Below are 15,371 nucleotides of genomic sequence, written 5' to 3'. Positions count from 1 at the left end.
AGGGCCGGGCCGGGTCACCGTCGCCCAGCCCAGCCCACAGCACACCCCCCCCCCGCCCCCTCCATGGGTTCCGTGAACACGTGCCTGTGAGGATGTCAATGCATTGACCACGGAAAAAATGCATGGGGGGAAACATGTGTCAGAGAGGACTTCTATACAAAGAGCTCTTAGAAATCAATAATAAAAAGCCAACAATCTTTAGTAGAAAAAACAGACGAAAATAGAAATGGTGATGCTATAGATGAGCTGTTTGGGAATTGATAAATGACACTCTGATGAGGATCAGAACGATGAGAGCCGTTTCCACTTCACTGGACAGCCCCATAGCACCCGCGCTGGGGGAGCCAGAGGGGTGAGACAGCGGACAGACCCGAGCACTGTTACTGAAACCAGGTTGGCCAAATCTCCCTGAAAGAGGATGGCTGATATTTCAGTCCAGCGAGTCCTCTACTGGGAATTCAGCTACGAACACATCTGCCTAAGTACCCAGGCCGGCCCCGGCGGGGACAGCCACTTTTGCTCTGCCCTATCTGTGGAACAGCCTGCAGGTGCAAAGGCCCGGAGGCTGGAAGGTTGCCTTGGGGAAGGAAGGAGGTGGGGAAGCCAACCTATGCCCTCCCCTCCCCCCACTCGTCCTAATGGCGGAGGTCCGCGGGCCTGGACAGCCAGATCCCAAGACAGGGGACCCCACAGCGCCCAGGGCGTGCACCCCACCCCCTCTCCCGCTCTGCAGCCAGCGTCCAGATCAAGGCCAGACGGCAAAGTGGCCTGCGTGGGGTTGGAGAGAGGAGGGCAGACGCGGCCCCCGGCTGGCTCAGGTCCCAGGGGCATCACGTGGGGCCATTCGGCCCCCCAGGAGATGCGGGGCCCCGAAAGGGGAGAGGGGTGCTTCTTGAACGAGTTGAGGCGGGCGGAAGGTCCAGGAGGTTTCTTGGGGATAGGCGGCGGGCGGGGCCCGGGGGGCTTCCTGGAGGAGGAGGCGGGCGGAGCGCCGAAACATTGGGAGGATTCGCGCGCTACGCGGCGCCCCCGAAACCTCGGGGGAGCGCGGGAGGCGGAGCGGGCGGCGCCGAGAAACAGCGGCTGCGGGCAAGCGGCGGGAGCGAGGAACGCAGAGCCTGCCGCCACCGCCGAGCAGCCCTCCAGCCGTTCGGCGTCCGCTTGTCCGAGCGTCCTCCGCGGATCGGCGGCGGGCCGGCGGCCGAACCCATGCAGCCGCGCAGCGAGCGCCCGGCCGGCAGGACGCAAAGTCCAGAGCACGGCAGCCCGGGGCCCGCGCCCGAGGCGCCGCCGCCGCCGCCGCAGCCGGCAGCGTGAGTGGGCCGGGGGCCTGGGGACCGTGACTGGCCAGGGCCGAGGAGGAGGGGGGAAGGAGGGAGGGAGGGAGGGGCGCGCCGACCCTGGCAGGCTGCCGGGAGGGGGCGACCTCGTGCCCCGCAGGCTCGGCCCTACCGCGGAGGGTCCAGGTCCCCTGCGTTACCCGCGCATACATTCGGCGCGGGGCAGGGCGTCCCGAGGAGTCTGCTCCCGGAGGCTCTGTCCCCTCCCACCGCCCTTGAATGCCGGCTGCGCCGTTCAAAGACTCGGGCGGCCTGTCTGAATGATGGGGGGTTGGCGGTCAAGAGAGGTCACACTTGCTGATCGGTGTAGGGGTCTGCTTCAGAGCCACCGGTCAGTACGGACCGGTTTCACCTCGTGCACTTCCCTCATGCCCTGCCCGTGCCGAGAACACCGGACTCTGATGGGGGCACGGGAAGGGTTGCCAGCGATGGACAGAGAGCCTAGTCGCGAGGAGGGTCTAGAGAGCCGGGTTCTTCACGGAGGCCCCCGGGCGGAGGGAAGTGTGGTGCTTGATTTGAGCAGGGGTCGCGGCAGAGGAAGATGTACAGGTTCAATGACGGACCGGGGTCTGCCGTGGGATCCGACCTCACTCTGGTAGCAGGTTGGAGCAGAGTCTAGTTGGGCTCCCTGGATGCGAGGGAGCAGAGTGCGGTAGCGCCTGGAGAGCAGGGGAGGTCCCGAGGGGAGTGGGTCCTTGATGGAAACCTGATTCGGGCTGCTGGGGGCGGGTGGCCTCCTGGGTGCCCAGGCCCTGCCCAGGGTCTCAGGGGTGGGTGAGCAGCTCCCTGCAGAGCACACCGTGACCAGGCACTGCCCACCTACAGCCCCGAGGCAGAGCGTGCCCGGCCCCGGCAGGCCCGGCCCACGGGCCCCATGGAGGGTGCAGTGCAGCTGCTGAGCCGCGAGGGCCACACCGTATCCCACAACTCCAAGCGGCACTACCACGATGCCTTCGTGGCCATGAGCCGCATGCGGCAGCGCGGCCTCCTGTGTGACATCGTCTTGCACGTGGCTGCTAAGGAGATCCGGGCACACAAGGTGGTGCTGGCCTCCTGCAGCCCCTACTTCCACGCCATGTTCACAAGCAAGTACTGCCCCATCGGGTCCGGGCACTTGGGGGACTCTGCAGCTCTTCCAAGGTGGGGACCAGCCTGACCTGCTGTCCCCACAGATGAGATGAGTGAGAGCCGTCAGACGCATGTGACGCTGCACGATATTGACCCTCAGGCCTTGGACCAGCTGGTGCAGTTTGCGTACACGGCCGAGATCGTGGTGGGGGAAGGCAACGTGCAGGTGAGGTTGCCTCACCTCTCATGTCCTGTACCGCTATCGTGCTTGTGCCTCTGCTCTCCCCACGCCCCCAGCATCCCCTGTACTGCTGCCACCCCTTCAGTCCTCACGTCCATTTCTCTGTCCCTGCTCCCCTGGCCCTCTCTCCCACCTTGCCCCATAGACTCTGCTCCCGGCCGCCAGCCTTCTGCAGCTGAATGGGGTCCGTGATGCCTGCTGCAAGTTCCTGCTGAGTCAGCTCGACCCCTCCAACTGTCTGGGCATCCGGGGCTTCGCCGACACACACTCGTGCAGTGACCTGCTCAAGGCGGCACACAGGTACGTGCTGCAGCACTTCGTGGACGTGGCCAAGACTGAGGAGTTCATGCTGTTGCCGCTGAAGCAGGTAACGTGGCAGCTGGAGCACAGCCTGGACCTTGACTCGGACCCCAACCCTGACCCAATTGCCAGACTCCAGTACCAGCCTTGGCCCCCCGGCCCCCATCATCTGGGCCCATAAGACCTGGTCTTTTGCCCCTTAGTCTTTATCTCCAGTCTCTGACTGACGTTCCAACCCCGCCACCCATCCCCCTGGGAACCCCCCACCCCCATTTTCTAACCCCACACAAGCTATCACCATTGATACCTGACACTCTCCTCTTCTGATTACACACCTGCCCACAGTCTCCCGTGCCTGGTTCCGTACTCCCAGGACTGCTCTGGAGCTAGGCCCCTGGGAACTGGGTCTGTGACTCCTGACCCTGCTTGGGTCTTCCTCATAGGAACACTGGGCCCCCTTGGACTCTCCCTCCCAGGCACCTTCAGGGCTCCATGGGTCCCCAAGCCCCTCCCCAGATCTCAGGTCTGAGGGTCCCCACCCCCAGGTGCTGGAACTGGTTTCTAGCGACAGCCTGAACGTGCCTTCAGAGGAGGACGTCTACCGTGCCGTCCTGAGTTGGGTCAAGCACGACGTGGATACCCGGAGGCAGCACGTTCCTCGGGTGAGGCCAGGCGCTGGGGGGCCTGCGGTGCGTGGGAGGGGATGCAGTGACTGAGGATCAGGCGTGCCTGGGCCCTTCTGTGTCCAGAGTTCCCACAGGGGTGATGCAGGCATGTGTCTTGAGGAGGGTCCAGGACACATGAGCAGGCCCGACCATAGCAGGCGTGCTACCACACCCCAGCTGATGAAGTGTGTACGCCTGCCCCTGCTGAGCCGGGACTTCCTGCTGGGCCACGTGGACGCCGAGAGCCTGGTGCGGCACCACCCAGACTGCAAGGACCTACTCATTGAGGCCCTCAAGTTCCACCTGCTGCCCGAGCAGAGGGGCGTCCTGGGCAGCAGCCGCACCCGGCCCCGGCGCTGTGAGGGCGCTGGCCCTGTGCTCTTCGCTGTGGGTACGCCCACCCGTCCCGTCCGGTCCCCCATCCCTGCCCTACGCCCTGTGTCCCTACCCACAAGCCCAGCACAAGCCCCCCCACCCCGTGCCGAGGCCACCCTGCGCTCACCCCACACCTGCTCTTGCATCCACCGCGGTGTGACCTGCTCACCAGTCACTGGCCCCACTTGCCCTCGGAGCCTCCAGGCCCTCAGCCTCGGGCTGTGCTAGAGCCCCCTAGCCCGCTGTGCCCCTGGCCCCTCGTCCTGCCCCATCACCTCCCCCTGCCTAGGTGGCGGGAGCCTGTTCGCCATCCACGGCGACTGTGAAGCGTACGACACACGCGCTGACCGCTGGCATGTGGTGGCCTCGATGTCCGCGCGCCGGGCCCGGGTGGGCGTGGCGGCAGTCGGGAACCGGCTGTATGCCGTGGGCGGGTAAGAGCGGGGGCTGGGCTCGGGTCAGGGGCTTGGCATGTGCCCACTGGGCCAACCCTGACCGGCAGCGAACCCCTCCCCTAGCTACGATGGGACTTCAGACCTGGCCACCGTAGAGTCCTACGACCCCGTGACCAACACCTGGCAGCCTGAGGTGTCCATGGGCACAAGGCGCAGCTGCCTGGGTGTGGCTGCCCTGCACGGGCTCCTGTATGCAGCCGGTGGCTACGATGGGGCCTCTTGCCTCAACAGGTAGTGGCTGGGGTCAGGGCCGGGTGGCCTTTCAGGGTTGGCTTAGCAGGTGTGGCTGCACCAGGACCGCAGAGGTCCTGCCTGAGGGGAACCAAGGGGGACCCTGCCTGAGTCAGGTCACCAGGGTCCCCTGTGACCTGGCTAGCCCAGTGGCCCCTTCTTTCCTCTCTGGCATCCTTCCCACCAGGCCAGGGGCTGGGCCCAGGTGGACACTCGCCCAGCATTATCCAGGTAGCCTGTGGCCTGTGTCCACCCAGCAGGCCCTGCTTCCTGCTCCAGTGGGACTCTGGGGTCAGCCTCCGTGACTGCCTAGCACAGAATTTTAGTCATTCCTCGGGGGAGGGCAGGTCGTGGGGCCGGGACTGCCTTTCTGCCACTGCTCAAGGTCAGCAGCCGTCCTGGTGTCTACAGTGCCGAGCGCTACGACCCCCTGACGGGAACATGGACGTCGATCGCCGCCATGAGCACCCGGAGGCGATATGTGCGCGTGGCCATGCTCGGTGGGTGACTGCTTTGCATAGCTCCCACCCCAGGGACCCCCGCACACAGCAGGTGCACCATGGGTGTGTTGACTCTCTGCAGATGGGAACCTGTATGCCGTGGGCGGTTATGACAGCTCGTCACACCTGGCCACCGTGGAGAAGTATGAGCCCCAGGTGCGAAACACCCCAATCACACATTCCCCTCCCCAGAGCTACTTCGGGCCATCACTCTCTGGCCACCCCCATCCCCCGGAGGGTCATCCCTTTACGTCCACCCTGTCCCACAGACATCCCACCCTGGACTAGAGTCCTGCACGTGGAGACGGAGGGAGGCTGGTAGTGGGTCTGCCCCCAGCCCGTCCCTCCACCGCAGGTGAGCTCCTGGACGCCCGTGGCCTCCATGCTGAGCCGGCGCAGCTCCGCGGGTGTGGCGGTGCTGGAGGGGGCCCTCTACGTGGCTGGTGGCAATGACGGCACCAGCTGCCTCAACTCTGTGGAGAGATACAGCCCCAAGGCGGGTGCCTGGGAGAGTGTGGCGCCCATGAACATCCGAAGGTGTGCTGGCCCCCACACCTGTCACCACCACAGCGGTCTGCACCCCCGACCCCGACAGATGTGTCCCAGGCTCTCACCCCTGCGCGGCGTGTGCCCCCACCTCCTTCCCAGGTCTCTCCCTCCAGGGCCCCGCCCCCACTGCTCCAAGGCTCCGCCCCCATCATGCCAAGGCCCCGCCTCACCGGCTCATTTCCCCCTCCCATCCGTCCCGCCCCCATGATACCTCCCAAGGCCCCGCCCCCTGAGGCTCCTCAGGTGTCTACCGCCCCAGACCCGGCCCTGCGCCCTCCTCACCCCCAGCCTCGCCCCTTACCTCTCCCTGTCCGCCCTGCCGGCAGGAGCACACACGACCTGGTGTCCATGGATGGCTGGCTGTACGCCGTAGGGGGCAACGATGGCAGTTCCAGCCTCAACTCCATTGAGAAGTACAACCCGAGGACCAACAAGTGGGTGGCCGCGTCCTGCATGTTCACGCGGCGCAGCAGCGTGGGCGTGGCAGTGCTCGAGCTGCTCAACTTCCCGCCGCCCTCTTCGCCCACGCTGTCCGTGTCGTCCACCAGCCTCTGACCCGTGGTGCGGCTGCGCAGAGACCCGCCCGCGGCCTCCCACGTGCCTTAAGCCCCCTGGGCCCAGCGCCTGCCTCCCCTGCGCGTGAGGCGGGGCTCGGCCCCCACCAGGAACGTCCGGGGCCGTCTGTCCAGTCTCCGCGCGTCTAGGCCGCGGCTTTCTGTGTTCCTTCCTCGGTGTTTGTTTGTGTGTGCCGTTTATTTATTCACTCGTTTATTTATTGACTGGTGGTGAGCAGGCTGCAGCTGCCAGTCTCTCCGTTTACTTTTAAAGTGTCCTGTCTCTGGGACCAAGCTGCCCTCCTGGGTGTCCTCCCACCGTGCTAGGGGCACTGGGGAGCGACAGGGTGGACACTGGCGTTGCCCGTGGGTAAGGGGCCAACTTGGACTCTCTAGACCTGGAGGGACCGAGGGGTGATGCAGAGCACTTATGGGGGGGGACTTTCTGAGCAGGTGCAGACCCCCAGCCTGAGCTGTGCACACCTCCTTGCCTCGCCCAGCCAGGCACACTCCCGGCGGGGGCGGGCACGAATCGGGCTTCCTTCCCGTGGCTGTGGTGTCATTTCTGGATCCTGCACTGAGCTGGGCACACGTGCACCGCAGGCCGCATACAGCAATATGAGCCCCTTGAACAATAAACACATTTCCTGGGCTCTGCGGGCCTGTGGCTGAGTGTCCATCTCTGTCTTCCAGGGTCCCGCCTGGGGTGACCAGGAGGGCCTGGGGTGGCTATGCGGCTGGGCCGAGATGCTGTGTTGGCACCTGGGGGCTTGGAGGCCGCACCATCACATCCAGGGGCAGGGCTGTGGTGGCCGGTGCGGTGCGTTAACTCCTGGCTATGCGTGGCATTCCCCCTCACCGTGGCTGTCCCAGGCGCACCTGGGAGGGTCATGACCTCCCTCCTGGATTCTGGTTAAGCCTTGGGGACCCTGACCTTGATCTGGGGTGAGGATTGGACTGAGGCAAGAGAGGAGGCTGCGGGAGGGTCCTGGCTTCCCCTGACCCAGTTGCAAATTCCTGCTTCAGCAGCTGAGAGTCAGCACACAGCCCCCTGCAGTCACTGGTGACTCAGCAACAGGCATTTCGCTGGAAACAGGATGTGTGCTCACACGGTGGGGAGGTCTGGAAGGGGACGCCTGGGCTCACGGAGCTCCAGCTCTAGGCACCCCCAGTCTGATGCAATCACAGTCTGGCCTGTGGGCCCCCTCCTGTACAGACTGGGGACTCTTCACTGGGCGGTGAGAGGAGGGGAGCCTTCCCTGCCCCCCGCTGGCTGGCGTGTGTGGAGGACCCCGGGCAGGGAACTGAAAGGCTCAGCTCAGCCTCAGGTGGGGGCCAGGTCCCTCCCAGAAAGGCTCCGCCTCCCCGGCCCTTGGGTACAGGGCAGGCTGCCCCAGAGCCCCGCCCCAGGAGGTGGGGCAGGAGGCTCGGGACAGAGGGACCCAGACCTGTCGACCTGCTCTACTCGGGCCGGCTGCCACCGCTGCCCATGGGGAACAGCCACTGTGTCCCTCAGGCCCCTAGGAGGCTCCGAGCCTCCTTTTCCAGAAAGCCCTCGCTGAAGGGAAATAGGTGAGGCGGGGCAGGGTACAGCCGCGGCCACTCGGTCACAGGATCTCCCTCAATCTGCCTCGGGGGCCAGGCTGTGAGCACCCCTTCCCTTGTTCCCAGAGAGGACGGCGCCCGGAAGCTGGTCGGCCTGTTTGGCACCGAGGCCAGTCCGGATGGGGACACCACTGCCGACAAGATCTTCCGCTTCATCCCTGGAACGGTGAGCAGCCGGCCAGTGAGCCCTGGCTCGAGGGGGCGTGGCAGTGGTGGTCTGCGTGTGACCGCGCGTGTGTGTCCTGCCTGTGCTGGGCCCGGAGTCTTCCCCGTCGGACCAGGGGAGTCAAGTCCACGGCACAGGGAGGAAGTAGGTGCAGCCCTGCCCTGGGAAGCTCATCGGCCGAAAGTCTGAGCAGAGTGAAACTGAGGCCCGGCCCTGAGTCAGTGGGGCGGTGGGGCGGGGCCTCCACGCCTCGCCACGTGCCAGCCCTGCCTGGGGGCCCCGGTGTCCGCCCCCCGCCCCGGGCCCGGGCCCAGGACAGCGTGTCTGGGTTGGAGCTGGACGAGCACGCGTGTCTTGGCTGCTGTCGTGTGGGCACGGGTGTCAGGCTGGTGACAGGGCCACGAACCGCCACGCCCCCCTGTCACTCCGGGAGTTAGGGGCTTCGGGTGCACAGTGAGCCGGCCTCCCCCCTACCCTCGGCCCCGGTTTCTCCAAGGGGTGTCCCTTCGGTGTCCACCGCTGCCTCATCCCACAGCAGCCCCTGCGCCCCGCCCCCAGGCCCTGCCACAGGGACATGGCTCCCAAGCGCACGGCAGGCCACCCCGAGCTGAACGCCACCGCCAAGCCCCTGCCCAGCTGGCCGAGGGGGAGAGACACCCGCCCTTTAACCCAGCATGGCAAGGGGCGGGGCAAGGCTCTGCTGTGTGCAGAGGCCCTGGGGTGTGAGGGAAGTGACCCCCCAGGTCCTTGCCCCAGACACAGCTGCCCTGCGCCCCTCGGTCCTCACAACAGCTGGTGTGGGCTCCCAAGCCAGCTTCCCAAGTGTCCCAGTCGGGCTGTCCCCTCTCCTCCTCCCTGGGGTGTCCTGGGCTCCCTGTGGCCAAGTGCTGGCTTCAGAGACCAGGCTGCCTCAGAGAAGTGGACAGAGCACTTCCGACAAGTCCCAGGCGGCATCCCTCGGTGTGGCCGCGTCTCACACCACAGCCCCCTCTGTCCAGGCCCCGCCTGGGCCGGGACATGGCAGCTGGAGAGGGGACCCGGCTTGCTGAACCTCTGGGAGTGGGGCCGGGGGAGGAGCCAGCGCTCCGCGAGCCCTGCCCGGGTGTGGGTTCTACACCCACACGAGAGCCTGCCCAGCCACGGCCCCAGGGCTGAGCCCAGGCCACAGGGCCAGCTGCGTGGCCCTTCCTGCGCTGTGGCCTGTTTTGCATGGGTCCCGTCCGGCATCATTCCCCGCACTGGGTGTGGGTGCAGGAGGCCCCACCCAAAGGCAGGGACGCCAGCAAGCTGTGAGTCTGTCTGTTCACATTCCTGGGCTTGCCCAAGGGGTGCCTCAGCTTGGTCAGGGCGCAGCAGCCCCTGCCAGCTCCCCAGCACGCCCTGATCCCAGACCTCAGCCCCTCCAGCCCCAGTTCGGCGCCCGTCCCAATCTGACTCCATTCTGACAGTCAAGCCCCTGTTTATAGAGGAGTCTCTGTGTGCCAGGGTCAGCTGTTGGTGGGCGCTCACCCTCCCTGTCTTCAGCAGACAGACATGGAGCCCCCAGCACACTCCAGGCCCGTCCTAGGCCCTGGCCCAGCAACGGGCCCCATTCTCGTACCGTTCTCACCCCATGACCGAGCCACGTGATAAAACAAAGAAGTAAAAGACAGAGTAAGCCAGACATGGCCAGCGCTGAGCAGAAACGTACAGGAGGACCAATGCGCGGGGGTCAGTGAGGCTAAAATGTTGGAAGGGCACCCGGACAGGGGCTCACAGAGAAGGGGGTCTGAGCCAGGCTCTGGATGGGGTGAGAAGGGGCTGGGCTGAGTGGTCCGAGCTGAGTGGTCCAGGCAGAGGGGGCAGCAAGGCCGAGCTCCTGAGACAGGCACGTGCCTGATGTGAGCGGAGAGGACCCCTTGGTCATTGTCAGGACCTTGGCCTCCGCTGAGAGGGAGATTGGGCGCGGGTGGCAGTGTGCTGGTGGCTTGAAATGGGCTGTAACGGGAGTACTTACACCAGGGAAATTGGCAAATACTACAAATCAGCCCCCCTCTTTCTTGGTAGAACCAAGTTCTAAAATGTTAGTAGCCAACCCTGAGGTGTGGGAGGGATTCGAGTATCGTCTCACCTGGACACCTGAAAACCCTTCTGACCAACAAGTCTTGGGAGGTTGAATAACCAAAATGAGGGAACACGGTTAGGAAATAACGAAGCTAAGGTTGTATCTGCATTGAACTGAAACCTCGACGACTCCAAGACTAGCGCACAGAGTTCTGTGACCAGCATGGAGGCTGTGTGTGTGTGTGTGTGTGTGTGTGTGTGTGTGTGTGTGTGTCTGTGTGTGTGTGTGTCTGTGTGTGTGTGCTGCGTTGTTTGCATGTGAAGAGGCTGTGAGTGTGGACAGGGTTCTGTACACACGTGTGATGCTGCGTGCGCCTTCTTAACCTGTGTATTGTGAGACTGGGGGCCAGGGCTGCTGGCCGCTGGTCAGGCCCCCTCGCCTGAGCTCTGCCCCCACCCCAGAGCATCCCGAGCCTGGAGAGCCAGCAAGAAAACCTGGAGCAGCCTTTCCTGAGTGTGTTCAAGGCAGGGCAGCGGAGGGCGCCCGTGAGGAGCCTGGGCACGGTTGTGCACTACACCAAGGTCCAGCTGCGTTTCCAGCACAGCCAGGTGGGGGCCGGGCCGGGAGGGGCATGCTTGAGGGCCACCCCGGGGCCTGCCCCCAGCCCTCAGACCCTGGCCCCACTCTCCCCCAGGACATCAGCGACTGCTACCTGGAGCTCTTCCCCTCCCACCTCTACTTCCAGGCCCATGGTTCCGAAGGACTCACTTTCCAGGTGAGGGGACATGGGCAGCGGAGGAGCTGGGGGAGAGGGAGAGAGCAGCCCCTTGGGGGGCACGCGGCCCAGTCCTGCTGGGCCCAGTCCCCCAGCCCTTCCCTCCCGCTGTGCTCTGGCAGGGGCTGTTACCACTGATGGAGCTGAGTGTCTGCCCGCTCGAGGGATCCAGAGAGCATGCCTTCCAGATCACAGGTGCGCAGGGGCACGGGGGTGCTGCCTGTGCTGACCTGGCCCCCAGGAGGGCGAGAGCACTAAGGCTGCTCAGTGAACCTGGCCGTCGACCGGCCCCAGGACCCGGGCGGGGCTCGGAGCACGTTGAGGGGTCCTGGCCTTTCCTCCGATGGGCACACATGCGTCTGCCGGGCTGGGGCGGAGGGCAGTGGGTCGGGGCCTCCAGAGCTGTGCGTGTGGTCATCAGTGGCTCCCCCCAACCCTTGAGGAGCCTTTCTTGTGGCCGCTGGCCTAGCCTACTCTGCCCCTCTCCCCAGGCCCGCTGCCCGCCCCCCTTCTCGTGCTCTGCCCCAGCCAGGCCGAGCTGGGCCGCTGGCTCTACCACCTGGAGAAGCAGATAGCCCTCGTGGGAGGGGTGCCGCGCCGCCACCCAGCACCGCCGCAGGTCAGTGCTGGGAACCCCACGCCCCTTTCCATCCCCACTCTCCTCCTGCCCTTGACCCCCCTCTCCCAGGGCCCCCCTGAGAGCGAGCTCCCCTGGACTCTGCAGCGCAGGCTGACCCCGCTGCGGACGGCATCAGGGCTCCAGGTGGTGGGCACCGCCATCTGCGCCTCGAGGGTCAAGCTGCAGCATCTGCCCTCACAGGTGGGTGGGGGGCGCAGAGGTGGAGGAGGCGGGGGAGGGGTGCAGGCGGCAGGTGGGGGCCCTGGGTGTGTGCCGGTGGAGCCCCTACTCTGCTCTGTGGCCCCTCACAGGAGCAGTGGGACCGGCTCCTGGTCCTGTACCCAACCTCCCTGGCCATATTCTCCGAGGAAGCAGATGGGCTTTGCTTTAAGGTGGGTCCCTCCCCACTGTGGACCCGCCCCAGGGACGCACCCTCTGCGTGGGGGTGGGAGGGGGCAGCAGCTCAGGAGGAACCTGTATTTCGGGGCCTGTTGGGACAGATAGCACTGGCCCCACCCACCCAGCCCGCTGCCCTGGTCAGTCTGGTCTTAGCCTGACGTGGGCAAGGAAGGTGGGCGCCCTGCCTCAGCATCCCGTGTCATCCTAGAGGGTCCTCAGGCACCAGCAGACCCATCACCTGGGGTGGGTGGTGTGGGGGCCCCTAGTGCCCCTAAAAGGGGCCTATACCTCTGAGCAGGCATCTTCCTGGTGCCTGAGGCCTATGCGTGTGCGTGTGCACGTGTGGGCCCGGGCGTGGGTGTGAAGGGCCTTCGGGGCCAGAGCGAGTGTCATGTGCATCAGGGTACTACATTCTACTCTGGGGGTGATCATGGCTTTCAGTCACTGAGAAACACACAGAGGGCTTCCTCGTAATCCCTTCCCACCCACCCCCATCTTAGCGGGTAGCCCAGGGGACCAGTCCCCGACCAGTCCTGTGTCGGCCACTGGCTGGCGAAGGCCCCACCTGGAGACCGGGGGTGAAGGCACCCCCCAAGGACAGACGGGGAGTGCCTGGCCTCCCACGGGGTGTCGGCCTTGGACCTGCCTTGCCCTCTGCCCGGCGTCCGAGTGCCCACCCAGCTCGGGAGGACGAGACGGGGCAGTGGGCACAAGGGTTGCTCCCCCTAACTAAGGCCTCGTCCCCCCTGGATGCCCCGCAGGGGGAGCTCCCGCTCAGCGCCATCCACATCAACCTGAACGAGACGGAGAAACAGATCCGCTCTTTCCTGATCGAAGGTGGGCAGAGGCCAGGCCTGGGAGAGAGGGTGTGAGCCTAGCGCGCACCCAGCTCTGCACCGGGGCTTTGCAGGGGGCACCCTGCCCGCCAGGCCCCCTCACGGCATCTGTGTGCCAGGCCGTCTCATCAACACCATCCGTGTGGTGTGCGCCAGCTACGAGGATTATGGCCACTGGCTGCTCTGCCTGCAGTCGGCCTGCCGCGGGGACAGGACCTCCCCACTGCCCGGCCCCGAGAGCTTCCCGGGGCTGCGGGTGCCCCCACAGGTGAGGAGTCAGCAGGGGAGGTGCCGCTGGGCAGCGGTGAAACAGGAGGGTGGGCCTGGGCCCGGGGCGGTGGGGGGAGGGGCCCTGCCATCCGGCTCACCCTTACCCACCGCCGGCTGCCCAGGCTGTGGGCAGTGGCCGAGGCTCACTCTCCTCTGACGGACGGACCAGCTGGGACTCGGGGTGCCCAGCACACGCCTCCAACCATACCAGCCACTCCACGCCTGAGTCCACTGGAGGCTGCCCTGCCCGGCCCGCACCAGTGAGTATCTGGGGGGAAACGGGCAGAGGAAGGGGGCGGGGGACACTGCGGCGAGTTTGTGTTGGGGACACCACTGCAAGTAGGGCCCTAGTTCTTCAGGGGAGGGGACTCAGACCGGAGGGGCTCTGTGTAGTCTCAGAGGGGTATGTGGGAGAGGGCCCCGGGGAACATTCTGGAAGGCCCTTGGTCCCCACAGGAGCAAGCCAGCCCTGGCTGCACCAGCGTCGGTGGGCACAAGGCAAAGCTGAGACGGGCCGGCAGCAACCGATCACCCAGGAGCAAGGCCCAGGGCGAGGGGCCCGGCCCAGCCACCCCACTGCACCTGGACCTGACCAAGGTGGGCCCAGCACGCTGACCCCGGCTCCAGGCATGGCTCTCCCTCCCGCCCTCCATCTCCCCGGCCTCCTCGGTCCTGGAGCCACCCAGAGGCTTCTTGCACAGAGAAGGGAGGGCTTGGACACTTCCAGCTCCAGCGGTTCTGTCCTGTTTCTTGCCTGTAGTTGAGGCTGGAGGATGGCCCTGAGGCCCCAGACCATTCTCTGGAGACACCGCACTCCCCGCTCTACGCTGACCCCTACACACCACCTGCCACTTCCCGCCGCAGGGTCACAGACATCCAGGACCTGGACAAGGTCAGTCCCCTGCTGGGTGACAGAAAGAGCTGGACGTGGCCACAGCCTGAGGTTGAGAGGGTGCCTGAAACCTGAGATCTGCTCAGGCTGCCACGGGAAGCTAAGGGGGTTTCTGGGGCAGGGGCCCCTCAGCTGCACGGAGGTCCCAGCCCAGGGCCTCAGTCACCAACGCTCTCCTGACAGTTCCTCAGTGCGATGCAGAGCTCACTCGGACCTGAGCCCTCGAGCCCATTCCCCTTTGGCCCCGTGTCCGTGCCTGTCTCTGACCCCAGCTCTGGATTCTCCGGCCCCCACTTGCTCTCCGAGAAGGGAGTCCCGCAGGCCCGAGCCTCTCAGCGGCATCGCGGGTCCATCAAGGGCCGGGGGTCCCGGCCCCCAGGCTCCCCTCAGTTTGTGAGTAGCAGCCCCCACCCCGGGCAAGGGGTTCTGCAGCCGGGGGTGGAGAGGAGACCGCATGGGGCCTCCTGGGACCCTGAGGGAGCAGGAGAGACGGAAACGGGGGAAGGGAGGATGGGCGGAGACCAAGGACGGGAGCAGCGGCAGTAAGGGGGTGGGGGCAAGAGGAAAGGTGGGGGTGGGGTCCGGCAGGTCCCTGAGCTGGCCGCCAAGCCGGTCCGAGGGCCCATCCCTCAGACTTGTCGTTGGGGTCCCCAGGTCTCTCCTGCGAGGGAAGTTGCGCCCGAGCCCCCGCCACCTCCCCCAGGTGAGTGAGGGCCCTGCCTCTTCCTGGGAAAGCTCTGGGTGTTGCTTCCTGAAAGCACATGCACCTCTGCCCTCCCCACCAGACGGCCGCCCCCCAAGGAGCTCCAACAGTGCCCGGGACAAAGCTCTGTCACCTTCCCACCAGCGGTGGCCTCGAGGAGCAGCTGAGGCTGAAGGCGGGCTCGTGCAGTGGATCTGATGGCCACCACGAGGCTGCTTCTCGGGACCACCTGCCTGCATCGACCCTGCAGGAGGGGCTGAAGCAGGACCTGGGGCTTTTTAGTGGGGCCACAGGCACCCAGTATCGAGTCAGGGTCTGACCCCAGCAGGTGGAGGGGGCCTCCAGAACCCTGAGTTACCCTGGGCTCTTGAGGGGTCAGGAGGGCCTCATCCTCAGGACACCTTGGCCAAGGTGACTGGACGCCCAGAGGGGCCAAACCTCGGCCTGCCTCTCAGGGAAGGAATGAGGGAGGGGACTCGGGGTAGGGGCTTCAGCTGGGAGAGGGGGGGATGGCACAGGTGTAAAGGTCAGAGGGCTGAGAAAGTCAGTTAGCGAGAGTCAGAGTATGTGAGGCCAGAGGGCACAGGGTCTGAGACATCACAAGCAGGAGGCAGGAAGGTGGCCTGGGCGCGTGTGAGCGTGAAGGTCGGGAGAAACCGGCAAGAGACTAAACAAGAAAGAAAGAGATTTTATTGGTGCCGTGTGTCCACGCGTTCTGTCCTGAGCAGCAGGAGTCTCCTGCGTCCTGGGGACCCTGTATGTGCTGCCTCGTAGCTGGACGCCC

General features: G+C 65.6%; 2 protein-coding genes across 9 annotated transcripts; both read left to right on the top strand.

The window, feature by feature from the left end:
• Positions 1-1,010: 1,010 nt before the first annotated feature.
• On the top strand, positions 1,011-7,107 carry KLHL17 (kelch like family member 17). 6 transcript variants are annotated; one of them, XM_073798122.1, is made up of 13 exons: positions 1,015-1,313; positions 2,166-2,425; positions 2,513-2,634; positions 2,795-3,016; positions 3,495-3,611; positions 3,699-4,005; positions 4,279-4,423; positions 4,508-4,675; positions 5,087-5,175; positions 5,258-5,331; positions 5,531-5,712; positions 6,051-6,158; positions 6,972-7,107. In XM_073798122.1, the coding sequence occupies exons 1-13, from the start codon at positions 1,210-1,212 to the stop codon at positions 7,105-7,107; spliced, it is 2,034 nt and encodes a 677-aa protein (XP_073654223.1). In that variant the 5' UTR covers positions 1,015-1,209. The 6 variants fall into 6 exon arrangements, with proteins under 6 accessions (XP_033702325.1, XP_033702316.1, XP_033702310.1 ...); XM_033846407.2 differs by lacking the exon at positions 6,972-7,107 and having other exon boundaries at positions 1,017-1,313; positions 3,792-4,005; positions 6,051-6,938; XM_033846434.2 differs by lacking the exons at positions 5,531-5,712; positions 6,972-7,107 and having other exon boundaries at positions 1,011-1,313; positions 5,023-5,175; positions 6,051-6,156.
• A 608-nt stretch (positions 7,108-7,715) lies between these two features.
• On the top strand, positions 7,716-15,284 carry PLEKHN1 (pleckstrin homology domain containing N1). Of its 3 annotated transcripts, none has more exons than XM_033846441.2 (16): positions 7,716-7,850; positions 7,950-8,049; positions 10,555-10,701; positions 10,788-10,868; positions 10,991-11,063; positions 11,360-11,487; positions 11,593-11,688; positions 11,799-11,879; positions 12,648-12,723; positions 12,842-12,990; positions 13,115-13,252; positions 13,449-13,589; positions 13,753-13,884; positions 14,068-14,277; positions 14,539-14,587; positions 14,670-15,284. In XM_033846441.2, the coding sequence occupies exons 1-16, from the start codon at positions 7,768-7,770 to the stop codon at positions 14,783-14,785; spliced, it is 1,800 nt and encodes a 599-aa protein (XP_033702332.1). In that variant the 5' UTR covers positions 7,716-7,767; the 3' UTR covers positions 14,786-15,284. The 3 variants fall into 3 exon arrangements, with proteins under 3 accessions (XP_033702332.1, XP_033702331.1, XP_033702330.1); XM_033846440.2 differs by having other exon boundaries at positions 11,557-11,688; XM_033846439.2 differs by having other exon boundaries at positions 11,360-11,688.
• Positions 15,285-15,371: the final 87 nt, after the last annotated feature.

The sequence above is a fragment of the Tursiops truncatus genome, chromosome 1, assembly GCF_011762595.2.
Source record: "Tursiops truncatus isolate mTurTru1 chromosome 1, mTurTru1.mat.Y, whole genome shotgun sequence".
Classification (NCBI taxonomy): domain Eukaryota; kingdom Metazoa; phylum Chordata; class Mammalia; order Artiodactyla; family Delphinidae; genus Tursiops; species Tursiops truncatus.
The sequence above is the reverse complement of the archived record's forward strand: the minus strand, read 5'-3'. Positions and strand labels throughout refer to the sequence as shown.